The following is a 26,872-nucleotide window of genomic DNA, read 5'->3' as shown; positions in this document are numbered from 1 at the left end:
AATAAGCAGAAAACAAGGACATCAGTCCTACATCCACAAAGAACTAAATTCTGACAACAACTTGAATGAATAGAAAACAGGTTCTTTCCCCAGAGTCTCCCGAAAGTAGTACATCCTTGCCAATACCTTGATGTTGGCCTGGCAAGACCTGTGCCAGCTGACCTACAGAACAAGTTAATAAATTTGTGTTGGTTTAAGGTACTAAATTCTGGTAATTTGTTATGAGAGCAACAGAAAACAAATGCAGGCTATTTTGAGTGGTTGGGGAAAACCACTCTAAACAGAGTCCTGCACAGATACCTAGAGGAAGAGCTTACTGGACCAAAACGAATGACTCTAAAGTGAGAGGAACTTGGAATGTCTGAGAAACAGCAAAGAGCTGATGTGTCTGGAGTGCAGGGAGAGCAGTGGGAGCTGAGACAGCAGGAGAGGCCAGGGGCCAGCACATGTGAAACTCTGTGGGTCATGAGCTTTGGATTGTATCCTAAGAACGATGGGAAGGCCCTTTGGCAGAGGAGAGACACAAGCTAATACTCTTAAAAGGCTCCCTGTGGGTGTTGTAATGAGACTGGACTGCATAGGGCAAGAGGAGAAGCAAGGAAGTTCACTTAGGAAGCATTTTTTTCACTGCATTTTTACAACAATCTAAATAAGAGAAGAAAACAGCTTGGACTCGGATGGAAGAGGCCAAGTCACGAGAAGCGGTCTCATAGAGGATATATTTAAAAGTTAGAGTCTGCTGTATTTTCTGGTGGCTAGGAAGTAGGGTGGGAAGAGAAGTCAGATGAGCAACTAAGCACACGGTGGTGCCAGTTACTGAGATGGGAAAAGAAAGTTAGGGTATCATGAGTTTGCTTTTGGACATGTTAAGTGTTAGATGCTAACTAGCTATTCAAGTGAAGATGTCAGATAACTAATAGGTACCTGAGTCTGAAGTCCAGGAGCAATTTTGGCTAGAGGCATGTGGTGTACAGAACAGTGCCCTCCACCCTGAAGATGTTGCTGTCCTGATCCCCAGAATCTATGAGTACATTTTGTTACCTGCTAAGGGGGCAATAAAGTAGGAAAACAGCTTATTTTAAAATAAAAAAGATTTCCTGGATTATGTGAGTGGGTCCAGTGTAATCAAAAGGGTTCTTAAAGGGCAACTGGGTGGCTCAGTCCATTAAGCATCTGATCCTTCAGCTGAGCTTTCAGCTCAGGTCATGATCTCAGGGTCCTGGGATCCAGCCCTGTGTCGGGGCTCTCTGCTCAGCGGAGTCTGCTACTCCCTCTCTCTTGCCCACTCCTCCCTCTGCTCATATGCATGCTCGCTTTCACTCTCTCTCAAATAAATCAATAGAATCTTTTTTTTAAAAAAGGAGGGGGCTTCTTAGTTGGGGATGAGAGAGGCAGAGGACTCAGAACCAGAGAGAAAGCATCATGAGATAGATTTGACTAGACATTGTTGGCTTTGAAAAAGGCAGAAGGGACCACAAGACAAGGAATGCTGGCAGCCTCTAGAACCTGGAAAAGACAAGGAAACAGATTCCTCCTGAGAGCCTCCAGAAAGGACAGCGCAGAAAACGCCTTGATTTTAGCCCAGTGAGATTCATTTTCGACTTCCGATCTTACAGAACTGTAAAATAATAAACTTTGATATTTGAAGTCACTAAGTTCCTGGTAGGCAATTTTTTAGAGCCACAATGGGAAGGAAACTAATACAAGTCATAATTTCACTGAAACATGTTTTTCTTCAGTGTACCCTATTGGTAAATGGCATAAACATCACCCATCTGTTCAAGCAGAAACATGTGTCATCTTTAATTCCTTCCTCTCCTTCATGCTCCCATCAAGTTCTTTAGATTCTACCTATATTTACTCAGTTACCCACTGCACTATTTCTCTACTACAGATCATCTTCATCATTGCCCTCTTTCTTTGGGAGGGAAGAAGGAGACAGTACATACCCACCATTCTCCATTTTGCAAGCCAGAATGAACCTTCCAGATTAAATATTTCTGGTAATTATTCCTCTTTCCTGAAACTCTTCAAAGGGTTGCTGTTTCACTCAGAAGACAGCCCCAACTGACCGACATGTCTTAGAAGGTCCTCCAAGGTTCGCCTCTGACCTCAGCCTCACTTCCTGACATTCATCCTCACACTAAACTTCAGACCCCAGAAAGCATTTGGAGGCCTTCTCACTTCCCACTGGCCTTCCTTGTCCCTTGACCCCTTCATAGAAAAGCCTCCAATGGTCAACATCCCCACCCACCCACCATCAGGGCCCAACTTACTCCCTTCAGATTGTTCCTGATCTCCTAAATTGTTAGCACCTTGGTATGAGGACCTCAAACATTTGTTTCAAAATACCCATCACAATAGTTGGCTTTGCCTTACCTGTCCACTACTGTTATCTCTATTCCTAGCACCCAGCCTATAGGAGGTAAGTATTTGTCAAATAATGATTGCTCACTAAGAATGTATAAATCACTACCTTTAAAATCTCTACAAAGGCTCCTGTACAATCTTTAGTCACCATTTCCTTTATAAAGCCCTTACTAATGGAGTGTTCAGGTACTTTTTAAAATGCAATACTTTTGGGCCTATCACTATTTTTCACATTCTTCATTCGCCCCCAACCCCTACTTTACTTTAGATACGGGCGGTAGGAGGTAGGTGGTAGAATGACTTTATGTTTTCTTATATTTATGTCACCCAACATGTAGCTATTGAGCATCTTTTATACGCCAATCACTAAGTGCTGAGAATATAATTAGTCTGGTTTTTTTGTGTTTTTATTTTATTTTTGCATAGTCTGTTTTTATGGAGTTTGCGTTTTATTATAAGGTGAGGGGAAATCCAAAGGTAAACACATCGAAAATCATACAGAACATGGACAGTAATAAGTGTCAAAGTCAGAAAAATAGGTAGGGCGGTGGGGGAAGGGGGGGAGGGGAGTGTAGTGTTATTTTTATATAGGGTGATCATGAAAGCTTTTCGAATAAACCAACATTTGAGCAGGGACCAAGAGCAAAGGAAGAGTCCGTATCGGGTTACAGTGAAGCCTGCAGGGTCAGGAATTCCGTTTTCCAAACTCAAACCCCAGCTTTACCAGTTGCAAGGTGCATGCGACTAAACAAGTCAAACTAGTCCCTCTGAGTCTGCTTCCTGGCTGCAAAAGGATAGCAATGCTGCAAGCCTCGTCGCGACTACACGCTCCGCAAGCAAACTAACACAGAATGAGCGCTCTGGGAGGAACTCCAGGGACAGGGCGAGACCCTAGGAGAGAACCCGGGAAAAGACCCCAAGGGCCTCACAGCACGAGCTCCGCCCCCTGGCTGGAGTGCAGCCGCTGATTGGTTACTCGACTCCTCCGTCCCGCCCCACCCAGGCGTCCGGCCCAATCGCAGCCGGCTTGGCGCCGAGGTAAGGTTCCCAGGGCCCACCAAGGGGGGGCGGTCCCCGTTGACGCTACGATGACGTGTTACGTCACGGTGGGCGGAAGTCCCGGGCGCTGTTTTGAAATCGGGCCGCCGGAGTCTCGTCGGCGTCTTCCGCGGCGGAGGCGGCAGCACCGGCGGCGGGCGGCCCCCCTGACCCCGGCCGCGGGCCCCGCCGGCCTGAGGCCGCAGCCTCGCCATGTCCACCCCTCCGCTGGCGGCGTCGGGGATGGCGCCGGGGCCGTTCGGCGGGCCCCAGGCCCAGCAGGCCGCCCGGGAGGTCAACACCGCGTCCCTGTGCCGAATCGGGCAGGAGACGGTGCAGGACATCGTGTACCGCACCATGGAGATCTTCCAGCTCCTACGGAACATGCAGGTGGGAAGAGGCGGGGCGCTCCCGCGCCAAAGGGGGGCCGATTCCGTGGTCCCCTGGGGGTGCGGCCCGGGCGTCGGCGGGCTGCCCTGGGCCACCTCCAGTACAGGGCCGCCCCGTTGACCTTCCAGGTGTTCCCCAGGGACGTGCCCCCGCCGCCCGGGACTCTGTGATGTACGTCCAGGTGACGCTCCCCAGAGGACTTCAGAAGGGCCGCGGCCTCGTTTTCTTTCTTTCTTTCTTTTTTTAAATTTTTTAATTTATTTAATTTTATTTTTTATTTATTTTAATTTATTTTAGTTTTTTTTAGTTCGATTTGCCAACATCTAGCATAGCACCCAGCGCTCATCGCGCCGAGTGCCCCCCTCAGTGCCCGGCACCCAGTCACCCCCACCCCCCGCCCTCCTCCCCTTGCACCACCCCTTGTTCATTTCCCAGAGGTCTCTCATGTTCTGTCTCCCTCACTGATATTTTCACTCATTTTCTCTCCTTTCCCTTTTATTCCCTTTCACTATTTTTTATATTCCCCAAATGAATGAGACCATGTAATGTTTGTCCTTCACCGATTGACTTCACTCAGCACAATACCCTCCAGGTCCCTCCACGTGGAAGCTGTGGTCTACTATACAATGGAATATTACTCAGCCATTAGAAACGCAGCCTCGTTTTTCTACCTTCCACCGGATTCTCTGGTTCTCTGGGCAAACTCTTGTCCCTTTCAGGGCAAAGAGGTGGCCCTCTCACTATGTTGACCTCCTTAGACTGCCTTAACTTTCCACCTCTTTTTCAAGCAGAAAGACTTCCAGAGGGTTCGAGGAGCTGAAGACTTCAGATTCTGCTAACCAGTTTTGTTAGACATTTTTATTTTTGGTATGACTGCCACACATATATTAAAATGACATTTATATATATAAAGTCTTGGCACACGTATTTATTGCTTAGGAAACCATCATCCGGGCAGCCCGGATGGCTCAGCGGTTTAGCACCACCTTCAGCCCAGGGCGTGATCCTGGGGACCCCGGTTGGAGTCCCGGACCGGGCTCCCTGCATGAAGCCTGCTTCTCCCTCTGCCTGTGTCTCTGCCTCTCTCTGTGTGTGTCTCTCATAAATAAATAAATACAAAAATACATAAATAAAAATAAATCTTAAAAAAAAAAAAAAAAGAAACCATCATCCACCACCCCCAAAAATTTTCCTCAGGTCCCTTTGAAATCTTTGCTCTTCCATCCTCAGGCAACTTCCGATTTGCTTTCTGGCACCATAACTAGTTTGCGTTTTCTAGAGTTTCATATAAATAGAATCCTACACTATGTAGTTTTTGTGTTTTGTTTTTTTGGGTTTTTTTTTTTTTTTTTTTTGGTCTGGCTCCTTTGGTTCAGCATGTATCATGTAGTTCATATCAATAGTTCATTCCTTTTGATTGCTGAATAGTGCTCCATTGTGTGAATAAATTAAAATTTGTTCATCTGTTGATGGGTATTTGGGCTGTTTCCCCTTTGGAGACGTTATAAGTAATGCTATGCATATTTACCTTGCAAATGTTTGTGTGAACACGTTTCATTTCTCTTGAGTGGATAGATGATTAGGAGTGGAACTGTCGGGTCATATGGCAAATAACTAGGGTTTGAGAAGCTTTCCCAAAGTGGCTGTGCCATTGTCCATTCCCATCAGCAGTGTTGGAGGGCCCCAGGTACTCCTCCTCTTGACAGCGCTTGTTGGTATGTGTCCTTTTGCTTTGCAGATTCTTCCTCCCAGTCTGTAGCTTTTCATTCTCTTCACATGGCCTTTGGAAGAACGGATATTTTAAACTTTGATGGAATCGAACTTACCTATTTGTTCTCTTACAGATTTTGCTTTTGGTGTTGTACCTAAAAAGTCTTTGCCTAACCCAAGGGACAAATGTTTTCTCCTGTCTTTTTTTTTTTTTTTTTCCTGGAAGTTTTATAGTTTTAGGATTAGGTCTGATGCACATGGAGTATATTTTCTTGTATCATAAATGTGGATTCAAGTGCATTTTTTTTTTTTTTTTGGCATTTGGATATCCAGTTGTTCCAGTACCATTTTGCTTATCTTACTGCTTAATTTTAATGCTTGCTTATCTTACTACTCTGTGATGTGGGTATTGTTCTTGTTTTATGAGGGTTCTGCTAAAGAGATGAAGTGACTTGTCCAAAGAGTCAATGATAGGGTAAATCTGAAACCTGGTCTTCACACTGTTAGAACTCTGATTTCAGTGGGTGCACTATAACAGTAATTCAGGTACATGGAAATCTCTTCACCATATCAATGTGCCAGTGTGAAACACAATACAGAGGGAATCAGAGAAGACATGAAATTGTTGGCAGTTTTAAAAATTAATATCTAAAAATGATTAAAGTAGGATTAAATGGTTTTTTAGAATTTAGTAAATATTTATTTTTACCCTGCTATACACTAGGTACTGAATTAGGACTAATAGATCTTACAGCTAACATTTATCAAGTACTTTCTTGGTCAGGCACACCGTTGTAAAAACAGTTCTAAGACATATTTTTATCCTTATTTTACAGTTAAGGAAATAGGCTTAAAGAGAAGAATTTACCAAACATCACACATACCTAGTAGTTCTTCCTACTAATCTCTTTATAATACTAACATGCTGTCAACACTTTGTATAGAATTAACAGAGATATAATACACACTCAAGACCTACACTAAAAGAACCAAAGTCTTTAAAAAAGTATAATCAATAACTAGATGACATTTGGACATATATTCAAAACCAATTTGTGAAGGACTATGATAGTTATTTCGTTGGGCCTCTTTTTCTTTTCTTTTCTTTCTTTTTTTTTTTTTTGTTTTTTTTTTTTGTTTGAGGGGTTTTTTTAATGTGTTTCTTTTTTCTTTTTTTTTTTTTTTGTATATTTTTTTATTGGAGTTCGATTTGCCAACATATAGCATTAACACCCAGTGCTCATCCCATCAAGTGCCCCCCTCAGTACCAGTCACCCAGTCAGGCACAAACCAGGACCATACGTAATCTAGTTAGTTCTTAATACCTTTTTTGAAGTATTAAAAATTTTTAAATTGTTTTCTATATTATTAATCCAGAAGGATGAAGTGCCATAAATACAAACTGCTGAGATTATTTCTAAGTGTTTTAGAGAAGTGGTTCCTTATTTATAAGGTCTCCATTAGTCTCTTGAGAATTTGATGAAAAGTATAGATTCTCTTCTGAGAAAAATGTACATGTATATGCTCTGAGTAAAGCTTAAGGGTGAAAAAAATATGAGGGGGAATTTTATTCAAGGATTGCTAGGTCCCAGGTTAAGATTCCCTGCATAAGAAAATAACTGCTTTGGTTTTGTTATCCTTTAAGGTTTTTGTTGTTATTGTTGTTGTTGTTATCCTTTGAATCTTAAAAAAATTAAAATTTAATATATTCAGAATTCAGAAATTAAAAGAGGACATGACAGTGAACGATATCCCTCCCATCCTTGTCTGCTGGCTATCTAACAGCCCCTTTCCACAGACAGTGAATGTTAATGCTTTTTATTACTATTCTTGTGTATAACTCCGGATATTCTATGCATATTTAAGGCAATGTGCATGTTTGTTCTTTCATTTCCCCCCTTTTTTCACAAATAACAGTATATTATACACAACACTTTGCACCTTCCTATTTTCACTCGGTATATTTTGGAGTCTGTACAGAATATATTTCCTTTTCCTTTTAAAGTGTATATACAGGAATACACTGCATGGAAATACTATGATTTATTCAAACAGTTCTCTCGGCATTTGGGTTGCTTTTAATCTCACTATTATACTGCAATGAATAACCTCCTGCATAAATGTGCAAGTATACCTGTAGGATAAATTCTTAGAAGTGGTTCTGTGCTTCTGTAATTAGATGAATTTCGATGAATTGCCCTCCACGGAGCATTGTGCCACCTTATGCTACCATGTCCTAACCAAGACCAACAACTGGGCTCTGACAGCAAGGTTCTATTTCTGAACCTTTGATCACATGATAAAAGAAAATCTACTCTAGGTTTCTCCTAGTTTGAATGAGTTTGAGCGTCTCTTCGTATAGTCATGAATCATTTATATTTCCTTTTCTACTAGCTGCTTGTTCATATTATTTGCCCTTTTGGGGGCGTCTTCTTTAACCTCTCCCTCAGTGTATCGATTTAGCTATGACATATTAGAAAAACTTGATCTGTGTGATAGAACTTGCGAGTATTTCTTTTCCCTGGTCTGTTGTCTGTGCTTGGGCCCTGCTTATGGAAGTTCTGGCATACGTATGTACTTTTTAAAGCAGTTGAATTTATCAGTCTCTTAGGATTTCACATTGTGTGTCAAGTTAGGAAGAACTTTCCCACTTCAAAATCAGGAAGATCTCTGGGTTTTGTTTCAATTTTACATAGAAAACTTTGACCCATATGGAATTTATCCTTCTATAAAGTGTGAGGTATGGCCCAGCCCTACATTTTCCAAAAAGGGCGAATAATTCTTTTTCATTCCTCCATGCTACTTTATACAAACAAGTCTGTTTCTGGATGCTCTATTCCATTTGGCTGCCTTTTACGTAGTAATCCCAAACTTTCTTAGATTTATTGTGACTCCATAGTGTGTTTACACTTATTTCTAAAATTGCCCGGGATGTCCTTATTTATTTTTCCACCCATATTTTAGAATCAGCTTGATTAGTTCTGAGAAAAACCTGTTAGCCTTTTATTAGGTTGATTTAACGTAGAGAGACTTTACATCAGAGTGATGTTGAGTCTTACTAAGAACACAAATATATTCTTGTGTGTGTCCCTGTGAGGAGTTTTAAGTTTTCATCTATATCTTGAAATTTTTAAATCTACCGGATATTTTATCTTTATTGGTGCTATTATAAATGGAGTCTTTTTCCTTTCTCATTTTCGTTTTCATATATGAAAGTAAAGCTGTTTTCTCTACATTATTTTGTTCCCACTCTTTCTTTACTTTCGTTGATTGTAGCACTGTATCATATCATTTATATCATATCAATAAATACTGATGATTATGTTACTTCCTTTTTTAGTGTTTCAAAACTTTTTCTTTTTTTCTAATTGGCTTGGCCAGAGCCTCCAGAACAGTGTTCACTAGTAGTATTAGTGCTCTTAGTAGACTGCCTATTCTGTTCCTGACTTCAGTGATGAGGTTTTTAATGTTCCCACACTAATCTTGGTGCTGACCTTTTAACCGAGATAAAGGTATTTTATAGTGCTAGGAAATTTTTACTCTGTGTTTTATATATTCGTTGTAAGAATGGATGTTGAATTTAGTTGAACACCTTTCTGGTGTCAAAGGGTATGATCGTATATTTATAGATCTTTGTTAGTAGATAGTAGAGTAGTTCTCACTCTTCATTCAAGAGTGAGATAGTTACTGATGAACTTTTCAGCTAAACATGTATACTGTGGATTTATACCAAGAGATCTTAGGCGCTATTACAACTTCTATTCTGTGGTAGAGGAACCTTGTCTCTCTCATGTTCACTACTTCCTGTAGCTTCTAGAACACTGCCTGACACATGAAAAGCATGCAGGAATTTTTAGAAGGAATTAAATCTTCCCTTCTTTGAGAACCTGATGCTATCTATGAAAATACCCAAACTTGGTTGAGTGGGTGAACTTGAAGAGGGTGATTCTTTGCATTTCAAAGGATTTTGTTTTTCTTTATGAAAGGATTTACTTATTTTACATAACACACTTCTTAGTGAATCTAAGTACAGACTTATGGATAAAATCACTGAAGTAAAATAATTCAGACTGTACTTTAAAACCTTCTTCCATGGATGTACACTATACAAAATACAGGATATAAATGTGAATAACTTACAGTCTTCACAAAGTAGAAGATATGGGCCAAGTATTAAACCTAATAAATAAAGATACGGGTAAAGGTACAATTCTTCTTTATGCAAGATGTAATCATTATACCACTTATTATCACCCAAACAGGAAAGCAGGGATCCTTTAAAACTTTTCTCTGATTGTGAAAGTTCATGAGAAATCCTACATTGTATTTAGTTGAACGCCTTTTGATGGATGGACTTGTCATGCATTTTTTTAAAAGTTTTGACTGGGACACCTGGGTGGCTCAGTGGTTCAGCATCTGCCTTTGGCTCAGGGTGTGATCCCTGAGTCCTGGGATCAAGTCCTACATCAGGCTTCCTGCATGGAGCCTGCTTCTGCCTATGTCTCTGTCTCTGTCTCTCATTTTCTCTCTCCTGTCTCTCATGAATAAATAAATAAAGTCTTTAAAAAAAATAAAAGTTTTAACTGATTCAGCCTTTGATATTTTATAATGTTTCTTGGAGATACTGTCCTCAGGGTGTTTTAATGCTTGAGAATTTCTGAACTGATTTCAAATAATTTCAGAAGATCCATCTCCTTAACTTCCAAACTGTGACACTGCAGGAAATTTGAAAATGATAGAAAAGAAAAAAATAAGTTATTCAAGCAGATCTCCCTGTTGCATCTTTTATCAACTGTGTGTAGGTTTTTCCAGTCTTTTTTTTTTTTATGTTTACTGTTTTATCTACTTGTAATGATAGTGTTCTGTTTTCTTTTTTTCCCAAATTCTGTACCATGCACTTTTTTCTTTTTTTTTTTTTTTTGCATTTCTACCTCATATGTTTAAAAAAATAAAAAGAGTAAACAGGTTTAGAAAGGCTAATCTTCTAGCTATTGGGTAGTAGTTAGTGTCTTGGTCTTAAGGCACTTTAATCCCCAAGATAGTATATAAGTGAATGCTAGTAATCAAACCATCTTGTGTACTAGAAAATATGATCTAAATGTTAAATCTAATGGTATAATGTAACAGATCCAATTGTGGGAATAAAATGCTGTACAGAATACTTTGATGTGGGATCCCTGGGTGGCGCAGCGGTTTGGCGCCTGCCTTTGGCCCAGGGCGCGATCCTGGAGACCCGGGATCGAATCCCACGTCGGGCTCCCGGTGCATGGAGCCTGCTTCTTCCTCAGCCTGTGTCTCTGCCTCTCTCTCTCTCTCTCTGTGACTATCATAAAAAAAAAAAAAAAAAAAAAAAAAAAAAAATCTTTAAAAAAAAAAAAGAATACTTTGATGTACAGAGATGTACAGAGAAAGGAAGATTTTGTTCATGAGGTTCAGCAGTGCAACAAAAGGTGCATTTAGTTACAAGTTCTAAATAATAGTCAATCGCCATGTGTCTGTAATTTTATCCTTTTGGCACATACTTTTGGCATCTTTTGATAAAACTCCTGAATTAAAAAATATGTAAGCATCCAAGACCGAGCTATGATTATAAGCAGTTATTATAATAATTTATTAATGATGCTCAAGTACAGATCTGCATCTCTCTCTCCTACTGTTGATTTCCTTTTTGTGGTAAAACTTTTGGTGACAGCTTTCTGTTTTAGTGCATGTCTTGAGCATCTTAATTACCTTATAGTTAAGGTATTTTGAGATTATTTTGCTATAGCAGCAGTATACTGTTTCTTTCTTCTGCTGAAAAGCCCTGATCATCACTTTGGACTTTTCTATTGCCGCTTCTTTTTCTTTAAATTGTATTTTATTTTTAACTTCCCATACTCGAGTTCAGCAGCTTGCTGCCCTTATGTAATAATAATATTAAAATTGTGGCATTATTTTTAAAGTTATAATACACAGTTTGTGGGGAAAGTATCTCAGCTGATCAGAGTTTTTTCTAGGGCTGGTTTACAGCACTGAAACAGGACACCAAGAAGCTAACAAATAAACAAGAATTATTCTTAAATTCTTAAAATTACCCTTGATTAATTGTGAAAAACAGTTTGCTTTTACACAGTGCTTTAAAAATATTTCTCTTTTGCTAGCTTTACTTACAGAAAATCTCAATTGCCGTTACTTCATATCTGTCTTATTCTTGTTTTGCCTGAAAAGCTGCCAAATGGTGTCACTTACCATACTGGAACATATCAAGACCGGCTAGCAAAGCTACAAGATCATCTTCGCCAACTTTCTATTCTCTTCAGGAAGCTGAGATTGGTCTATGACAAATGCAATGAAAACTGCGGAGGAATGGATCCCATTCCAGTGGAGGCAAGTTATAGTGGTAGAGGGAAAATGAATGTAAGATGCCAGACCTTTGTAATTTTTCCCCCTTTTCTCTTTGTCTTCTCACAATATTTTCAGATTTTGAACTATATTGGTCTTACTATTGATTAGAGAAGGTGAAAATATGCTATTTATGCATAGAATTAGTACTGTCTTTTCATGTTAATAACTTGTAGATTTGAACATCCAAGCCTCTACTGAATTTTTGTTGGGAGGAAGGAGTTGTCTTGTGGCAAGTTTATTATTGCTGCCAGGGTCAATTTAATTAAATTAGTGCATGATTTTCTTTTTTCTTTTTTTTTTTTTTTTTTTTTTTGATTTTCTTTTTAGAAAGAGTTTTCATAGTATTGTAAAAATATTCTTAAAATGGCTTTCAAATAAGTTCTTTACAGAGGAAATATTGTTTTCATCATTATTAATTTAGATTAGCGGAATCACTTTTGTTTGAAAATCTATTTCTTAAACTTAATCTTGGGTAACATGTATTTTAGTTTGCTAGGTATATGATATTGTTATAAGTGGCCCTTGTTGACAAGTTCTGTCTCTGCCAACAAAAGTAGCTGGGAAGGTCTGGATGCTCTCTTACTACATGTGGAGAACAATTTCATGTGACAAGTCCTTTCTTTCTGAGTGATCAGCGTGTAAGGGATGAACAGACACTACAAAATGGCCTGAAAGAAGTGATCAGAGATATAGGAGAAAGATCAGCAATGTGGTCAACATTGTCAGATGCTGGAGAGAAAGTCAAGGAAAATAAGGGAGGAAAATTGTCCAGTAGATTTTGCTCGAGGAAAATTGTTGGTACATATGATCAGAGCTTTGTTTAGATGTTTGTTAGCCACAAAAAGTCAGATTGCAATGGGTTGAAGATTAAACAGGAAATAAGGAACTAAAGCCAACAAGTAGATAACAATCTTTCAAAAAGCTTAGATAAAAAGAGGAAAACAGTAGATGGAAGGAGGGTTGGTGTCAAGGGTTTTGGAAAAGGAGAGAAACGAAAGGAAAAAGAACCTTTAAATGAAAGAGACCAGACATGTTTAGATTATAATGGAAGAAAACAGTAGGGAGAGGTTGGGGATAGGGAGATAAATAATGAAGACAGGAGGATGAAGAAATCAAAACACAGGAAGGGAAATCAATCATCTTTAGGAGAGGAAAGGAAGGAAGAATGGTTGTGATGTGGATAAGTTTATGTTTTTCCCAAGAATTTGAAGAAGTTTGGCCAGATGACTGACTCCTGGTTGTATCATTTGTTTACCTCTAGCCTATTCCTGCATTGTTGATATAAGATGGTAGAGACCAAATGATTCCTGAAATTTCTTGTCATGTTTATGAGGAGCTTCAAATAAACCCTATCACAAACCATATGTATTTCATTATAATTCTGCTAGATGTTTCATTACTATATAAATTTTTTTCTCTTATGAGAAACTTTTTCCCAACTAAAAGACCTCTAGAAATTTGCATAAACATTGAGGTTCTAGATAATAAAGTAAATGACATTCATATAATGCACATCCATGAAGTTCTTTTCTTTCTAGTATAAATGAAAGAAAGCCTGTTCTATCTCAAATGGACTGTAATTGTTTTTAGGGGCAGGAATCATATCTTATTTATCATTTTTGCAGTATCTCACCCAGTGTCTGAAAATTAAATATTTGCTGATTGAATAGGTAGTCTATTATTTAACTGTATGCAACAATTAATTTTATAAGAGCTAGTTTGTAAAAGAAACCTGAACGTGTAATGTCTAGGAGGCACTGAAATGATAAACTTCTAATGCTGTTATTTTAGGCCATCACGTGAAATACAGTTTTATATACCCCAAGGTGAAAAGCATAAAAATTAACCTTAATCAGAAAGATTTTGCATACAGTGTAATTGAAAACTTTGCATCATGTTTTTGACTTTTAACTCTTGTCTGCCACTCCCAGCAACTAATTCCATATGTAGAAGAAGATGGCTCAAAGAATGACGATCGGGCTGGCCCACCTCGTTTTGCTAGTGAAGAGAGGCGAGAAATTGCTGAAGTGAATAAAGTGAGTTATTAGTCTGTGTACTTTATATTTCAGAATTATGCGTAAGAATTACAAGGCAATCTATGTAATTCAAAGACATAGTTTGAATTATAGAATTACATAGTTGTTTCTGTGGCATATTTAACCTAGAGTATAACCAAGAACTAAAAAGGTAAGCAGAAATGCACCCAAATTGTCAAAAGAAAGATCGCAGAAATCATACCATAAAGCTCTTAGAAAAGCTTCATAGGCACTGAGTCACAACTCATTTACTTTTTTCTTTTCCAGGCAGAATTCTAGCTTTCTAGCTTACAGCATATATTTGGAGCAGCAAATGATAAAAATTTACAAACAGAAAATGTGAATATCTCAACAGTGGAATAAGAAATTGAGAGTTATCAAAGCAATAAGCCAACCTCACCTTCCATCCTGCAAAAGTTCCTAACTTGAATGCAATTATTACTGAATATTTTTTGAAGTTTAGAAGACAATGTTCAGATAGTTCTCATAAAACAAAGAGAAATAGGAAAAGTTGTCAGTTCATTCTGTGGTAGAAACATGGCCTGTGATTACCAAAACTTAACAGCACAATAAGTAAATACCAGTCTCACTAATTCACTTCCAAACACAAACACACACACACCTGCCACTGCCAGCTCTGATCCTGAAATTCTTAACTCTAGTCAGTAGAATTCATCGAGATATTAACAATCCATCACAGCCAGAAAGGGTTTTTGGAGGTAGATGAGGATAATTTAGTTTACATATATAATACATAGTATCAGTGCATTAAGTTGGAAAAAAATTTTTCTCAGATTTAAAAGACATTTGATAGAATTCAAATGTTACTGATTCAAAGAACACTTAAAACTATTAGTCTTAAAAAAAATTTATTTCAGATAAATAGCCAACATTTTCATATGGGTGAAATACAGAACTAGTTCTGTTAAAAACGGGCCGAAAATAAGATGCTGTATACCAATGCCACTATGTTTATTATTATTTTAGACGTTCTAGCCAGAACAAAAAGACAGGAAATAGAAACAAACTTTGGGAAATGGGTTATAATATTATACACGTTTGTTAAGTTTGTACATAATATTATAACTCAAACTTGTTAAGTTCAAAGAAACTCAGTTGATCAACAACTAGAGTCAATAAGAGTTTGATAAAAGGGCTTAATATGAATGATACCATTTTCTTGTAGTGTTATAAACCAATTATAAGATCCTATTCAGGGATCCCTGGGTGGCTCTGGGGTTTAGCGCCTGCCTTCGGCCCAGGGTGTGATCCTGGAGTCCCGGGATCGAGTCACACGTTGGGCTCCTGCTTCTCCCTTGCCTGTGTCTCTGCCTCTCTCTCTCTTTCTGTCTCTCATGAATAAATAAATAAAATCTAAAAAAAAAAAAAAAAAATCCTATTCATAATTACAACAACTAATATTAAGTAGTTAGGAATTATCAATGATATATGTGACTAAACTTATTATGATACGTAAAAGAAGTTTTGGATAATTTAAAAAAAAAACAAAGTCTTGCGTAGACAGTAAATATTCTAAAAATGACCAGTCTTGAGTATGAATTCTCTTGAAAGTACATAAAATAATAAGATTTTAGCTCAGTACAATGAAAAAACAAATCCAAATAAAATCCAAATTGGAATTTTTTTTTGGTGTGAATATACTAAAACATCAAAAGAAATTCTCATAAAATAGAACTCTTTGCTTCAAAAATTAAAATGTAATATAGAGAATATTATAAAAAACAATAATTGTGAAGTAATGGTACAAGAATAGATAGATTAGTAATATAATAGCCAGAAAAATACTTGTCCTATTGTATAAGAATTTATTGTGTTAAAAGAGGGATTGTGTGGAAAATCTGTCTTTAAAAATAGAAACTTTGGGGGGAAATTACCTAGTTTTTTTCATTATACCATATGTCAAAATTAATATTAGAGTTGAAAATAAGACCTGAAAAACAAAATATTGAAAAATTTAGGGAAAATATATATCAAAACTCAAGAGAAAGGAAAAAGCTGGATTTTATAAAATTTTCATTTTTTTCATGAAAGGAGAAATACAAATTAAGAATATTTCCAGCAAAATTTGACACTGATGAATGAGTATAAAGAACTTACAGTAAGAAATTTATAGGGAAGGAGAAGGGAATTGGGAACTTTTAATTTACATCTCAAAGAGTAAATGATGGTGTTTGGTAGTCTAGAGAGATGAGGCATTCATTAAGAAGTGTTATATGTTTCTGTTGATAATCTATGCATTAATTCACAACAGACGTGCTCTATTATTTTTCTGTGTAATAATTATAAAATACAATGAAATATGTATATAAATAAAACAGCATTATAATGGCAACTTTGCAGAGCATATGACATATATAGAGTTTATTCTCTACCAAAGCTTTTAATGATATTTTAGGGGGAAAAAGCCTGTGTAAATAAAGAAATGTATAATTTTTCTAAATACATGTTTTATTTCACTTTTTATTTCTGAGTTTTTCCTCTTCTTTTCCAATTTGTTGGCTTAGGAATAACTTACTCTTGATTTTTTTTAAAGACCTTTCATATAATCAGAATACAATAATACTTTGACAGTATATAATCAAAAAAATCCTCTAGCTATTGATTTAGAATTTTGTGAATTTTAAGGGAAGGGCATAATTGATAGGAAGGATAAGTTATAAAAAAATTTCTTTCCCCACTTTAGGATTTAACTTTCTTCCAGTCTCCACATACTTTTCTTCCCCCAGTCTTTTCAATACGGTTATATCATAATTGGGATTCAATAAGTATTGTGTTTGTATTATTAAGGCACATAAATATTATTTATTGTTTAGCCACATATTAAACTGGGGTCTCATTTCCTTGAACAATTATTTGTCCTACTGGAGTTAGTAATTCTGTAATTTTAAAAAATTTTTTGGTTCATTGTGTATCTGGGGCAGCATCTCAGCACTGTTTTCCAGCTTTTCCACAGAGTCAAAATTATCAGGCAGTTTATTGGTTCTTTTTTTCTCCCCAGAGTCCTCCATCTCCTCAGTAGGTCTGGATTGAATGCCCTCTAGGCCTGCTGTTCAGCACTGTTCTAGGGCTCCCTTCGCCCCTTCTGTTGGCCTCACTGTTTCCTCAGCCTCATGTCTTCCTCTTTCTTGGTTTATTGCCTTGTTGGTAAGGTACATACATTAGTGGGCTTCTTCAGAAGAAATATAAGGACTTAAGTTTTAGTCTTCCTATGGCTATCCACTTGATAGTTTGGCTGGCTATAAAATTCTATGTTATAAATTAATTTCCCTCAGAAATTTGAAGGTATTCTTCCATAATCTTCTCAAATAGGATTTGGCAAACTCTAAAGGGCCAGATAATAAATATTTTAGGCTTCGTGGGACATATAAGATCTTTGCTGTGATGTAAAAACCATCCTTAGCTCACAGGCCTTATAGAAACAGGCCATGTGCCATAGTTTGCAACCCCTTTCTATTTCACTTTGTTGTCTTTCCAGATTGAGGCTCTAAATTAAGACCTGATGAACTCTGATGCTTAATCATGAGCCATTTGTATTTAAGAATGAGTCACTAGAAAGCTAATAATAGGCTTTGTGAGTGGACTTCATCATGTTGAGATTGGGAAGCAAGTTGGGTTTTTTGCGGGGGGGACCCCCAACTATCATTTTCTCAGGATTTTTTTTTTTTCTTTAAAGCTGTTTAGTTTCTTCAGAGAACAATCTTCAAGTGCCTACATAAAGATGCTCTTGTCTTTCCTTCTGCCGTTCTGATGGCACTGAATCCACAGCCATTGTGGTTCAGTTTCATAGAAAAACACAGCTCCTAATCCTTAGAGGTGGGGCAGGGCACAGGGAGAGAGTACTCAGTCACCTGCTCATGAGGAGTAGGAGTGTGCATCTGGGACTCTTGCTAGTCCCTGGAGCTCTTTCAGCTGTTCCTCCAGTTTTTAATCCCCAGGCCTCACCTGGTGCTGTTGCCCTGGCACCCGCCTCCAGTCTCCATGGAGGAGCAGCCCTGTTCTCAGTGGCTGGTGTCTCTGAATCCACCTGGGTCGTAGTTTCCTCCCAAGTCATTTGCCACTCCCCTTCTACTTTTCCTCTAAAACTACCACCTTGCATCTGCTACAGTCTCCTTTCTGATCATTTTTCCCCACATAGGATTATAGCTTTTTCATTCCTCTCGCCATTTTACTAAAGTTTTGCGGAAAAGAAGAGATAAACGCATGAATTTAGTCCACAGCGTTTATCTGCAACAAGTTTATTTCAATACACAGAATAGATACACAGTATTTCTGAAGATTTGTCTATTTATGGAATAAAAGCCCATATTCAGATTTTGTGTTCCCATTATACTTCAGGCATTTAAGAACTATTTCTTTGATTAAGTCATTGAATCTGCTGATTTTGCTGTTTTAAGTGCTTCTAACTTTGGGGTAGAACTTGTTATAGTTAACATTAAACTGAAGGTTGTTACAAAGAAGAAAGAATCTAGATGTTTGAATTGAACAAATTTAAAGTTTAGCCCTATGTTTCTATAGGAATTATTCTTTTAAAGAGAATTTAGGGGGAAAGTATCTTGAGTGGCAGGGAAAATCCTCATTTGATGGCTTCTTAACTACCTCTGACTTCCTAGGAACTATTACTATATTTTGAAACAGAAGTAGGGAATTAGTAAACGAGAGATTTTTAAGAAAAAGGGAGGAGGGGAGGACTAAGATTTGGTTAACTCAAACTGAAATCTAAAAAATAAAGAAGAAAAGAATAGTTAAAAACCAAGCAAAGTGGATTTCTTTAATCTAGAGGTTTTTAACTAACTTCTTAAATAAAACATTGTAATTGTGAATTGAATGTAACACATATTTTGACTCTTAATAAGTTATGTATAATTAGTGCTACTAACGTTACCTATTCTTTTCTTCCAATTTCAACCAACTGTACTTCCCTTCTACAAGATTAAAATATATAATAGAACATTTTTGTAACACTAAGTAAGGTCATGATCAGTGGATATATTTTTCTTTCTGCCTTGATGGCTCACACAGCTGAATGTTTCTATGAAGAATGTTTTGTTAATAGCTACCTACAGATGGTAAAATGGTGCCCTAATCTAATTATATAATCACACAGATGCTACTAAAAAATAAAGTTTAAATCCTTTAACTTTTCAACTACTTATAAATATCTGTTTTCATAAACTTAAATTTTTATATTCCTTTTGTCTATTTTTATCAATTCTCTTCCCTGTTATACAGATTTTTTTTAAGTTATTAGTTATTAGGTGGTGGTAGTAGGAGAGCTTTAAGGTTCACAGCAATCTGAGCTAGTAATACACATCAAAGTAATTTGATACAGAATATTAAAATGAATAATTTTTAATAGCCATATATGTATTTTTTTTTCATACCAACAGGCCATATTTAACTGGGAAACAAAAAAGAAAAAAAGAATAAGCTGCAAAATGACTGCTAGGAATTTTTTTTTCCTTGTTTGTTTTTTCTGTTCTAAGATTTGGAAAGCTTTTGACTTGGCTTTTTGATTTTTTTAATAGAATATTAAAATATTTGTATATTTGGGTACCTGCTCTGTGCCAGTCATCATTCTAAGTGTGGGAGTTTCTGCCATGAATCAGATGTGTTATCTACCACTGTGCACATTTCACACAAATGGATAAATGTCTTCTATGAGGACAGAAGACTAATGGAAACAAAGCAGTACCCTCCTTTCATGTACTCATTTGTTTTGATATTTACAAAAAAAGAAAAAAAAAAGAAAAACTGGAATTTAAATACTTTAATAATCAGACCATATTTTTAACACATTGACATTTGCTTTTATATTAAATGATTAAGTTGTTTTATGGGCCTATATGATCAGTAATAAAATTGTATTCTTGGCATTCAATTAAAAATACTCAAAATTATTACTTATTACAATGTGTATTTTTGGTTTTAAATAAACTACATAAAATAAGTAGTTTTATGCACCGCTCAGTTAACTTTCATTCATTTTTAAAATATATTACATCTTTGTATACTTAAATTGTACAGAACACCACATTGATGGTATGTTTACTATTTGTATTTGTACCATGGTATGTTTACTATTAATATTACTATTTAATATGTGGTCTGTCTGACTTCTAACAATGTATATATGCCACCAATACCTACCATAGGCCATGAAATTTGGGAGTACAAAATTTTGTAATCAGTATTTGATGTAAATTCTGGTATGATATGATGGCCTGAGTTTCAATAGTCAGATTTTTGGCTTAATACTTTTCATTTTCTCTTCATGATTCTGGAATCCATAAGCCCTAATATTCAAGTAAAGACCAAACACCTGTTTGAGACTATATGTTTTAAGGACATGAGAATGAATTCTGTTTTGTTAATGGAGAAATTGAAGAACCATGTGAGTATTTTTACAAGGCTGACATAATTGAGTCCATGCACTTAAAATTTAAAGCATTTTTGACCAATGGTCACAGCCCTTATATGAATATTAAATTACATGGCATGACAACATAAAAATATTTTTTTAAGTGCTCTACTTACACATTCACCTGTTAATGTAACAAATTAGGCACAGCTGATGGATTTTGATAATAGCAGCTGTCAACCTCTGTTAAAATCAATCAGGGGCAAGACTGTATATATTAAATCCTGTATCATGTCATGAAAATTTATTTACAATTTAAGCACTAATAAGCATAACTGTCAGCTTTGCTACTGATAGTGTCATGATGTGTTTTGGCTCTAGGTATCTTACTTGTATGCTAATTTTTTTAATTTGAAAACTTTGTGGCATCTTGAGAACAACTTTCCAAGTGCCTTAAAATATGTTTTTCTGGGCAGCCCCGATGGCCCAGCAGTTTAGCACCACCTTTAGCCTGGGATGTGATCCTGGAGACCCAGGATCGAGTCCCACATCAGGCTCCCTGCATGCAGCCTGCTTCTCTCTCTGCCTGTGTCTCTGCCTCTCTCTGTGTCTGTCATGAATAAATAAATAATTTAAAAATATATTTTTTAAATTATTATTACGTGTACCTATTATTATATATATAATTAAAATATATTTTTAATTATTATTACCTGAAGTTGAATATTACCTTGAAAATGCCCTACATTTTTTAGTTCTCTTACTTTATTTCTTAAGAATGAGGCTAATTTTTTTAATAAAACAACTATATTAGAATTTGTATTTCCAAATGAGTATTTAAAAGTAGTCTTATTGGTTAAATTATGCATTTACGCCAATGATGCATCCATTATGGAAGCCTTCAGACCTGTTTTGATACTGTTTTTTTTTTTAATTTTTTATTTATTTATGATAGTCACACACAGAGAGAGAGAGAGAGAGGCAGAGAGAGAAGCAGGCTCCATGCACCGGGAGCCCGACGTGGGATTCGATCCCGGGTCTCCAGGATCGCGCCCTGGGCCAAAGGCAGGCATCAAACCGCTGCGCCACCCAGGGATCCCCTGATACTGACTTTAAAGTGTATTTTTAACTATCCAAGAATATAATTTTATTCCTTCTAGTAATTTATACTGAAAATTTGACCAGTGAGCTTATTTTACTAGACTTGGCCTTTGAATAATGGTTTTCAATTGTTTGTAAAATTTAAATCATTGCTCCTTCTTTTCCATGGACAGGTTTTTGACCAATTATTCAGGAGAATCCATCCCACACATTTGCCCAGTTAACCTCTTTCATTTAAGTTGAAATCATATTTTTTTCTTCAAGAATTTTAATGGGTCCCTATTACCCACCACCAAGCCCAAGTTTATCCTCCTTCCACTCTGCTCACCACCAATTTTTCTAAGCCCTGTGTTTGCCCACCCTACCCATAAGAGGCAGTGTCTCTATCTTTGGGGGTTACACAGCATCTCCCTTACCAGGTTATATAATCCAGTCATTTGGGCATTATCTTCCTTCTCCTTGATGCAGAATTTCTTCAAGGCAGGGATTGTTCCTTATTCATTTTTCTCCCCTCACAATGCCTAACCCAGAGCCTGGTACATAATATACCCTCGGTAAATATAGAACAGAAAGTGTTACAATCTCAGAATTCCATTCCAAAGAAAAGTTCTGAAACTTAGAAGTAAGCATATTCAAAGTATGTCAGAAGGTGCTAATTCAAATAAGACTTTTTTTTTTTAAAGTTCACCCACAATTGTTTCTCTTCTTTTTATTCTTACTCAGTAGCTCTTTTCCATTCTCCCTGAAAAGTTAGGTTTGAGAGCGGACATTGCAGGAGCTATATAGTCTCTCATGGCTAGGGGAGCAAGCGACGGCTCAGCGTGATGGGGCAGCTGACTCTGAACCATTCTGAAGCTAGTAATTAGTTCACTGAAATAAACCTAACTGGTTTTCAGCCTGTGTCTGCATAACTGTCCTTTTTAGTCTGGATGTATGGAAAGTAGAATTGGCAGGGGCCTTGTAAATTAATTTTTTTTTTAATTTTTAATTTTTTTTTTATTTATGATAGTCACAGAGAGAGAGAGAGAGAGAGAGGCAGAGACACAGGCAGAGGGAGAAGCAGGCTCCATGCACCGGGAGCCCGACGTGGGATTCGATCCCGGGTCTCCAGGATCGCGCCCTGGGTCAAAGGCAGGCGCCAAACCGCTGCGCCACCCAGGGATCCCGGGGCCTTGTAAATTATATGATGCCATCTCATAAGAAAACTGAAGAAGAATTTATCCAAGATGAAATAGCAAGTCAGAGGCAAAGTTAGAATTGGGACTGAGGTTTCCAGCCTCCCAGGATATGGGAGAGCACCTTGACTCTTCTCGCCTCTGTTTGCTACTACCCTTGATTGCTGGCACAGCATCCACTTCTTGGTCTCTAGGATGCAAAAGACTCTATGGGCTTGGTACCGACCATCTGGTCACCCATCACCTCATCTAGTTATGAGGGTCCATTTGATTAGATTCTGTACACAGTTGCTTAAATAACTGCCACATACTTAGGACAACAGAGCCCAGAAGATGGGCCATCTGAAAGCTCAACAAGGAGACTGAGTAACTAAATACCAACCGTATCTTCTTCCCAAAAACAATGTTAAAGTGAGCCTCATGATACTGTATACTGTGCAGATGCCCTGTGTACTGTGTGTCCTGATATCTGTGCTGTATTCTCTTCTCAAATACGAATTACATTTAATATTAAATATTAAAATCTATGTAAATTATTTTTCTGTTTTCCAGTAAGAGTTTCTTGGTCCTCCCTTTAAGCTACTTTCTATTACTTCTATAACTTCGTTAATCTTAGTTGGCTCTTTAATGAAATCAAAACGAAGAGTCTTAGGACTCTTTATAATGAACATATATACTACTTTAGCAGGAGTATATCTTAATATAGTATCTTCAAAATTATCTAATTAAAGATATTATTTCCTAATGTAATGTTTCTAAAAGATTACGGAATAGTAATAGTATTATAATAATTAGTAAATACTTTGACCAGAAATTCTCTATTTTGTTTTACCTAAGCAGATATTTGCCACATAGGATTTGAAGGACAGATGCGTAAAGAGAAATTAATAAACCGTGGTCTAGTAGAAACCCAGATACAAAGAGCTGCAGGCCATGGGCATTCAGGGCATCCAGCAGATCTCAGTTGTGAAAAAGATTACATCAGAGACTGCGCCACTTGTCTTCAGTTTTCACAATCAGAAGTGGATCATACTTCATGCTGTGGGCAAACAGTGACTTCTGCCACATTTTTTGAAAGACTACTTCCATCAGGCATTGTATTTTCATTAAACCTTATTTCCTATATTGACAGTTTTTTTCATTCAGTGTCTACGAGGAACATTTGCTGAATGCTTACTTATATGCCAGGCCCAATTTTAAAATGGTTATGTCAATCAAATCTTTTAGTCCTCTTACCAACTCTTACGAGGTAGGCTCAATTATTACCTCCATTGTTCTGATGTGGAAACTGAGGCACAGAGAGGTTAAGTAATTGGGCCTCCTATCTTTAGTTAGTGAAGGAGGGGAGTATAAACCCAGAGAAGCTGACTCAGAGGTTGTGCTCTTGACCATTACATTATACTGCGTCTTGGAAAAACCTCTATCCTAGGCTTTATAACAATTAAATGTTTAGCTTAATTTCTTTGATGGTGGAGAGTGGAGGTGGAAACAGGAGGCAGGGGCTAGAGCCAGGGGCCTCTGCGGGCGGAATCAGAATTCACTGCCTTTCAGAGAGTTCCTGTGGCCAGAGAAGGATTGAGACCTTCTGCAGTCAGGAAATAGTTAGCTTAATTTCTGTCTGGATCATTAGAGTTCTGACTTCTGACATTTTAATCTTCTAACTTCATGGTCTGTAATTCATGAAACGTTTCTGATAAATTCTTTTGTTTCTACAGAAACTCAAACAGAAGAATCAACAGCTGAAGCAAATTATGGATCAATTACGAAATCTCATCTGGGATCTAAATGCCATGCTGGCAATGAGAAACTAAGCTGGTATTTAAATTTCCGGCTTTACACATGTTATACCATTTTTTCCCCCTCAAGTATTTTTTCCCTTTGAAAAAGATTATTTATCTGCTTTTATTCTACTCACCAGAAGTAAAGTTCCTATTTTTACATTGCAGTTTTACATCAAAGTGTTCACTGGCAGTTTGTTTTTTTTAAGCTATTAATTCTACGGAAGATTATTGTAATAAATTTTGATGGGGTTTATGTTTTGATTAATCTTCATGAATTGAATTTTTTAATCAAAAAAAGTTTTGTAAATAAATTTTTCAATTTGATCAATGGTAGTTTTGCTCATTTTATTAACCTCTGAGGAGAGTTAAGGGTTTAAACATTTTTGCGAATGAAAACACCAAGTACAGTCTATCTGTGGTACAAACTAATTAAAATTAACATGTAATCACCATTTCAGCTTAACTTTTTTTAATGTGGAGTCCCAAACAAGTTAAAATGAGAAAATAGCTAACTTGTATATTGCTATAAATATATGAAAATTACTTTTACCATGTGTTTCAAGTGTTGGGTCTTAATTGGAATGGTCTGTCTCTAATGGGAGAGAATAAAATAATTTGAGTCTAGCACAAATTGAAATCAGGAGCACCTGGGTGCCTCAGTGGTTGAGCGGCTGCCTTTGGCTCAGGTCGTGATCCCAGATCCCAGTGTCTTAAGATCAAATCCCACAACAGGCTCCCCATTAGGAGCCTGCATCTCCCTCTGCCTATGTCTCTGCCTCTCTCTGTGTCTCTATGAATAAATAAATTAAATCTTAAAGAAAAGAAAATTGAAATCACAACTATGTGCTTATGTGCTACCTGCTTTAGCCCAAGAAGCAACATCCTACCTGATTCTTCAGATACACCCTAAAGTAATCTTGAATCCCTTTTGGAAACAGCAAATTTTTAAGTTCTAAATGAGATTGCTCTGTATGACAAGTGCTTTTGTAGACTGATAGTTGATCCATACTAAGTCCTTTGTAGGTCTGCCTATGGGAGCTAATCTCTTAGATTATAAATAATGTATCCTCAAATAAGAGATTCAGCTTCTCAGATTGATCCAGAAGCCGTTATCTCTTGCCTGGTTCACTCAATAGTAAATATTGCTATTCAACTTCTCTTATGTATGGATAAAATTTCTCCAGAAGGTTGCACAAGAACCTGGAAACTAGCTTCCACTGGGGAGGAGACCCTGGGTGGTTGAGGATGAGGGTAAAGAAGATGCTTGCTTTTCACTGTAAACCCTTTGGTACCTTTGAAATTTATACCATGCAAATACTACCTATTCAAAAATTAGGTTAAATTTCATTTTAAGTTCTATAGATTCCACCTATACCAACCATAAGAAGAGAAGCCTAACCACGTCCATGGGTTTCTTTCTTTAGACCCTCTAACTTACATGTGTCAAGGCAGTTCTCCTGAGCAAGCCCAGTGTTAGATGAGGAGTTAACTGCCCACATTAGGAGGCACTGCAGTTTCAAGCACAGGCATAAGAAGCTAGGACAGGGATAAGAATTAAGGCCGATAGCCGGGCAGCCTGGGTGGCTCAGTGGTTTAGTGCCGCTCTCAGCCCAGGATGTGATCCTGAAGACTGGGGATCGAGCCCCATGTCAGGCTCCCTGTATGGAGCCTGCTTCTCCTTCTGCCTGTGTCTATGCCTCTCTCTTTCTGTGTCTCTCTCATGAATTAATAAAATCTTAAAAAAAAAAAGAAAAAGAAATTCTAAAAAAAGGAATTAGGGCCGATAATTCAATCTACCTCAGAAATCTGTAGTATCTAAGGGTATTACATTTTATTTAACCTATCACCAATTGGACATGCAAGGTTTTTACAGATGTTCAGTACTAGTACATTCGTTGCATGGTAGATTGCTGGTTACTATCGCAAATTTGGTGCTTGTATTGACTAATTAGTATTGATTAATAAAGCAGTTACAAAAATTGTTTTAACCAAATGTTTTTTTGTTTTGTCATATTCAATTCCTTAGATCATTCAAGATGCCACAAACTCACTCAACTCTTGGAGGGAATGTGGGAATCACCTCTTTTGGGCCTTAGTTCTATGGGGGTAGTTCCACTGTGAAGCAACAATCAGTGCAGCTACTACACTCAGCTGCAGGGCTATAGCCCCAAATTCTGGGAGTGTACTCCTAGCCCTCAGAACTGATGCCGTTTTACCCAATTACAAGTCTACTTGGGACCAATTATGACCGTGTTGGGGGTTATGAAACACACAGACCCCACTAACCCTTGGGAGTTCCAACTTGAGGGAGAGCATGCCAGTAAGTAGATTGAAGAGCCAGAAAGGCAGTTCAGTTATGCTATGTGGCCTTGGGCAAGTTAACCTCCGTTTTCTTGTCTGTAAAAGGATAGGTGGCATTTTGATCTGTATTAGAATTTTAGTTGCAAATTTTAGAAACCCAATTCAACGTGGTTTAAGCCAAAAGGGATTTATTAGTTCCTGTAGCAA

At 37.3% G+C, this 26,872-nt stretch overlaps 1 protein-coding gene across 1 annotated transcript; it reads left to right on the top strand.

Annotated features, from left to right (window-relative positions):
- The first annotated feature begins 3,480 nt into the window (after positions 1–3,480).
- On the top strand, positions 3,481–26,357 carry MED30 (mediator complex subunit 30). Its single transcript, XM_041769506.1, has 4 exons — positions 3,481–3,798; positions 11,716–11,874; positions 13,824–13,928; positions 24,299–26,357. The coding sequence occupies exons 1-4, from the start codon at positions 3,622–3,624 to the stop codon at positions 24,392–24,394; spliced, it is 537 nt and encodes a 178-aa protein (XP_041625440.1). The 5' UTR covers positions 3,481–3,621; the 3' UTR covers positions 24,395–26,357.
- Positions 26,358–26,872: the final 515 nt, after the last annotated feature.

Source organism: Vulpes lagopus, chromosome 9, assembly GCF_018345385.1.
Source record: "Vulpes lagopus strain Blue_001 chromosome 9, ASM1834538v1, whole genome shotgun sequence".
Classification (NCBI taxonomy): domain Eukaryota; kingdom Metazoa; phylum Chordata; class Mammalia; order Carnivora; family Canidae; genus Vulpes; species Vulpes lagopus.
Note: the sequence above shows the minus strand (reverse complement) of the source record. Positions and strands in the feature narration are given on the sequence as shown.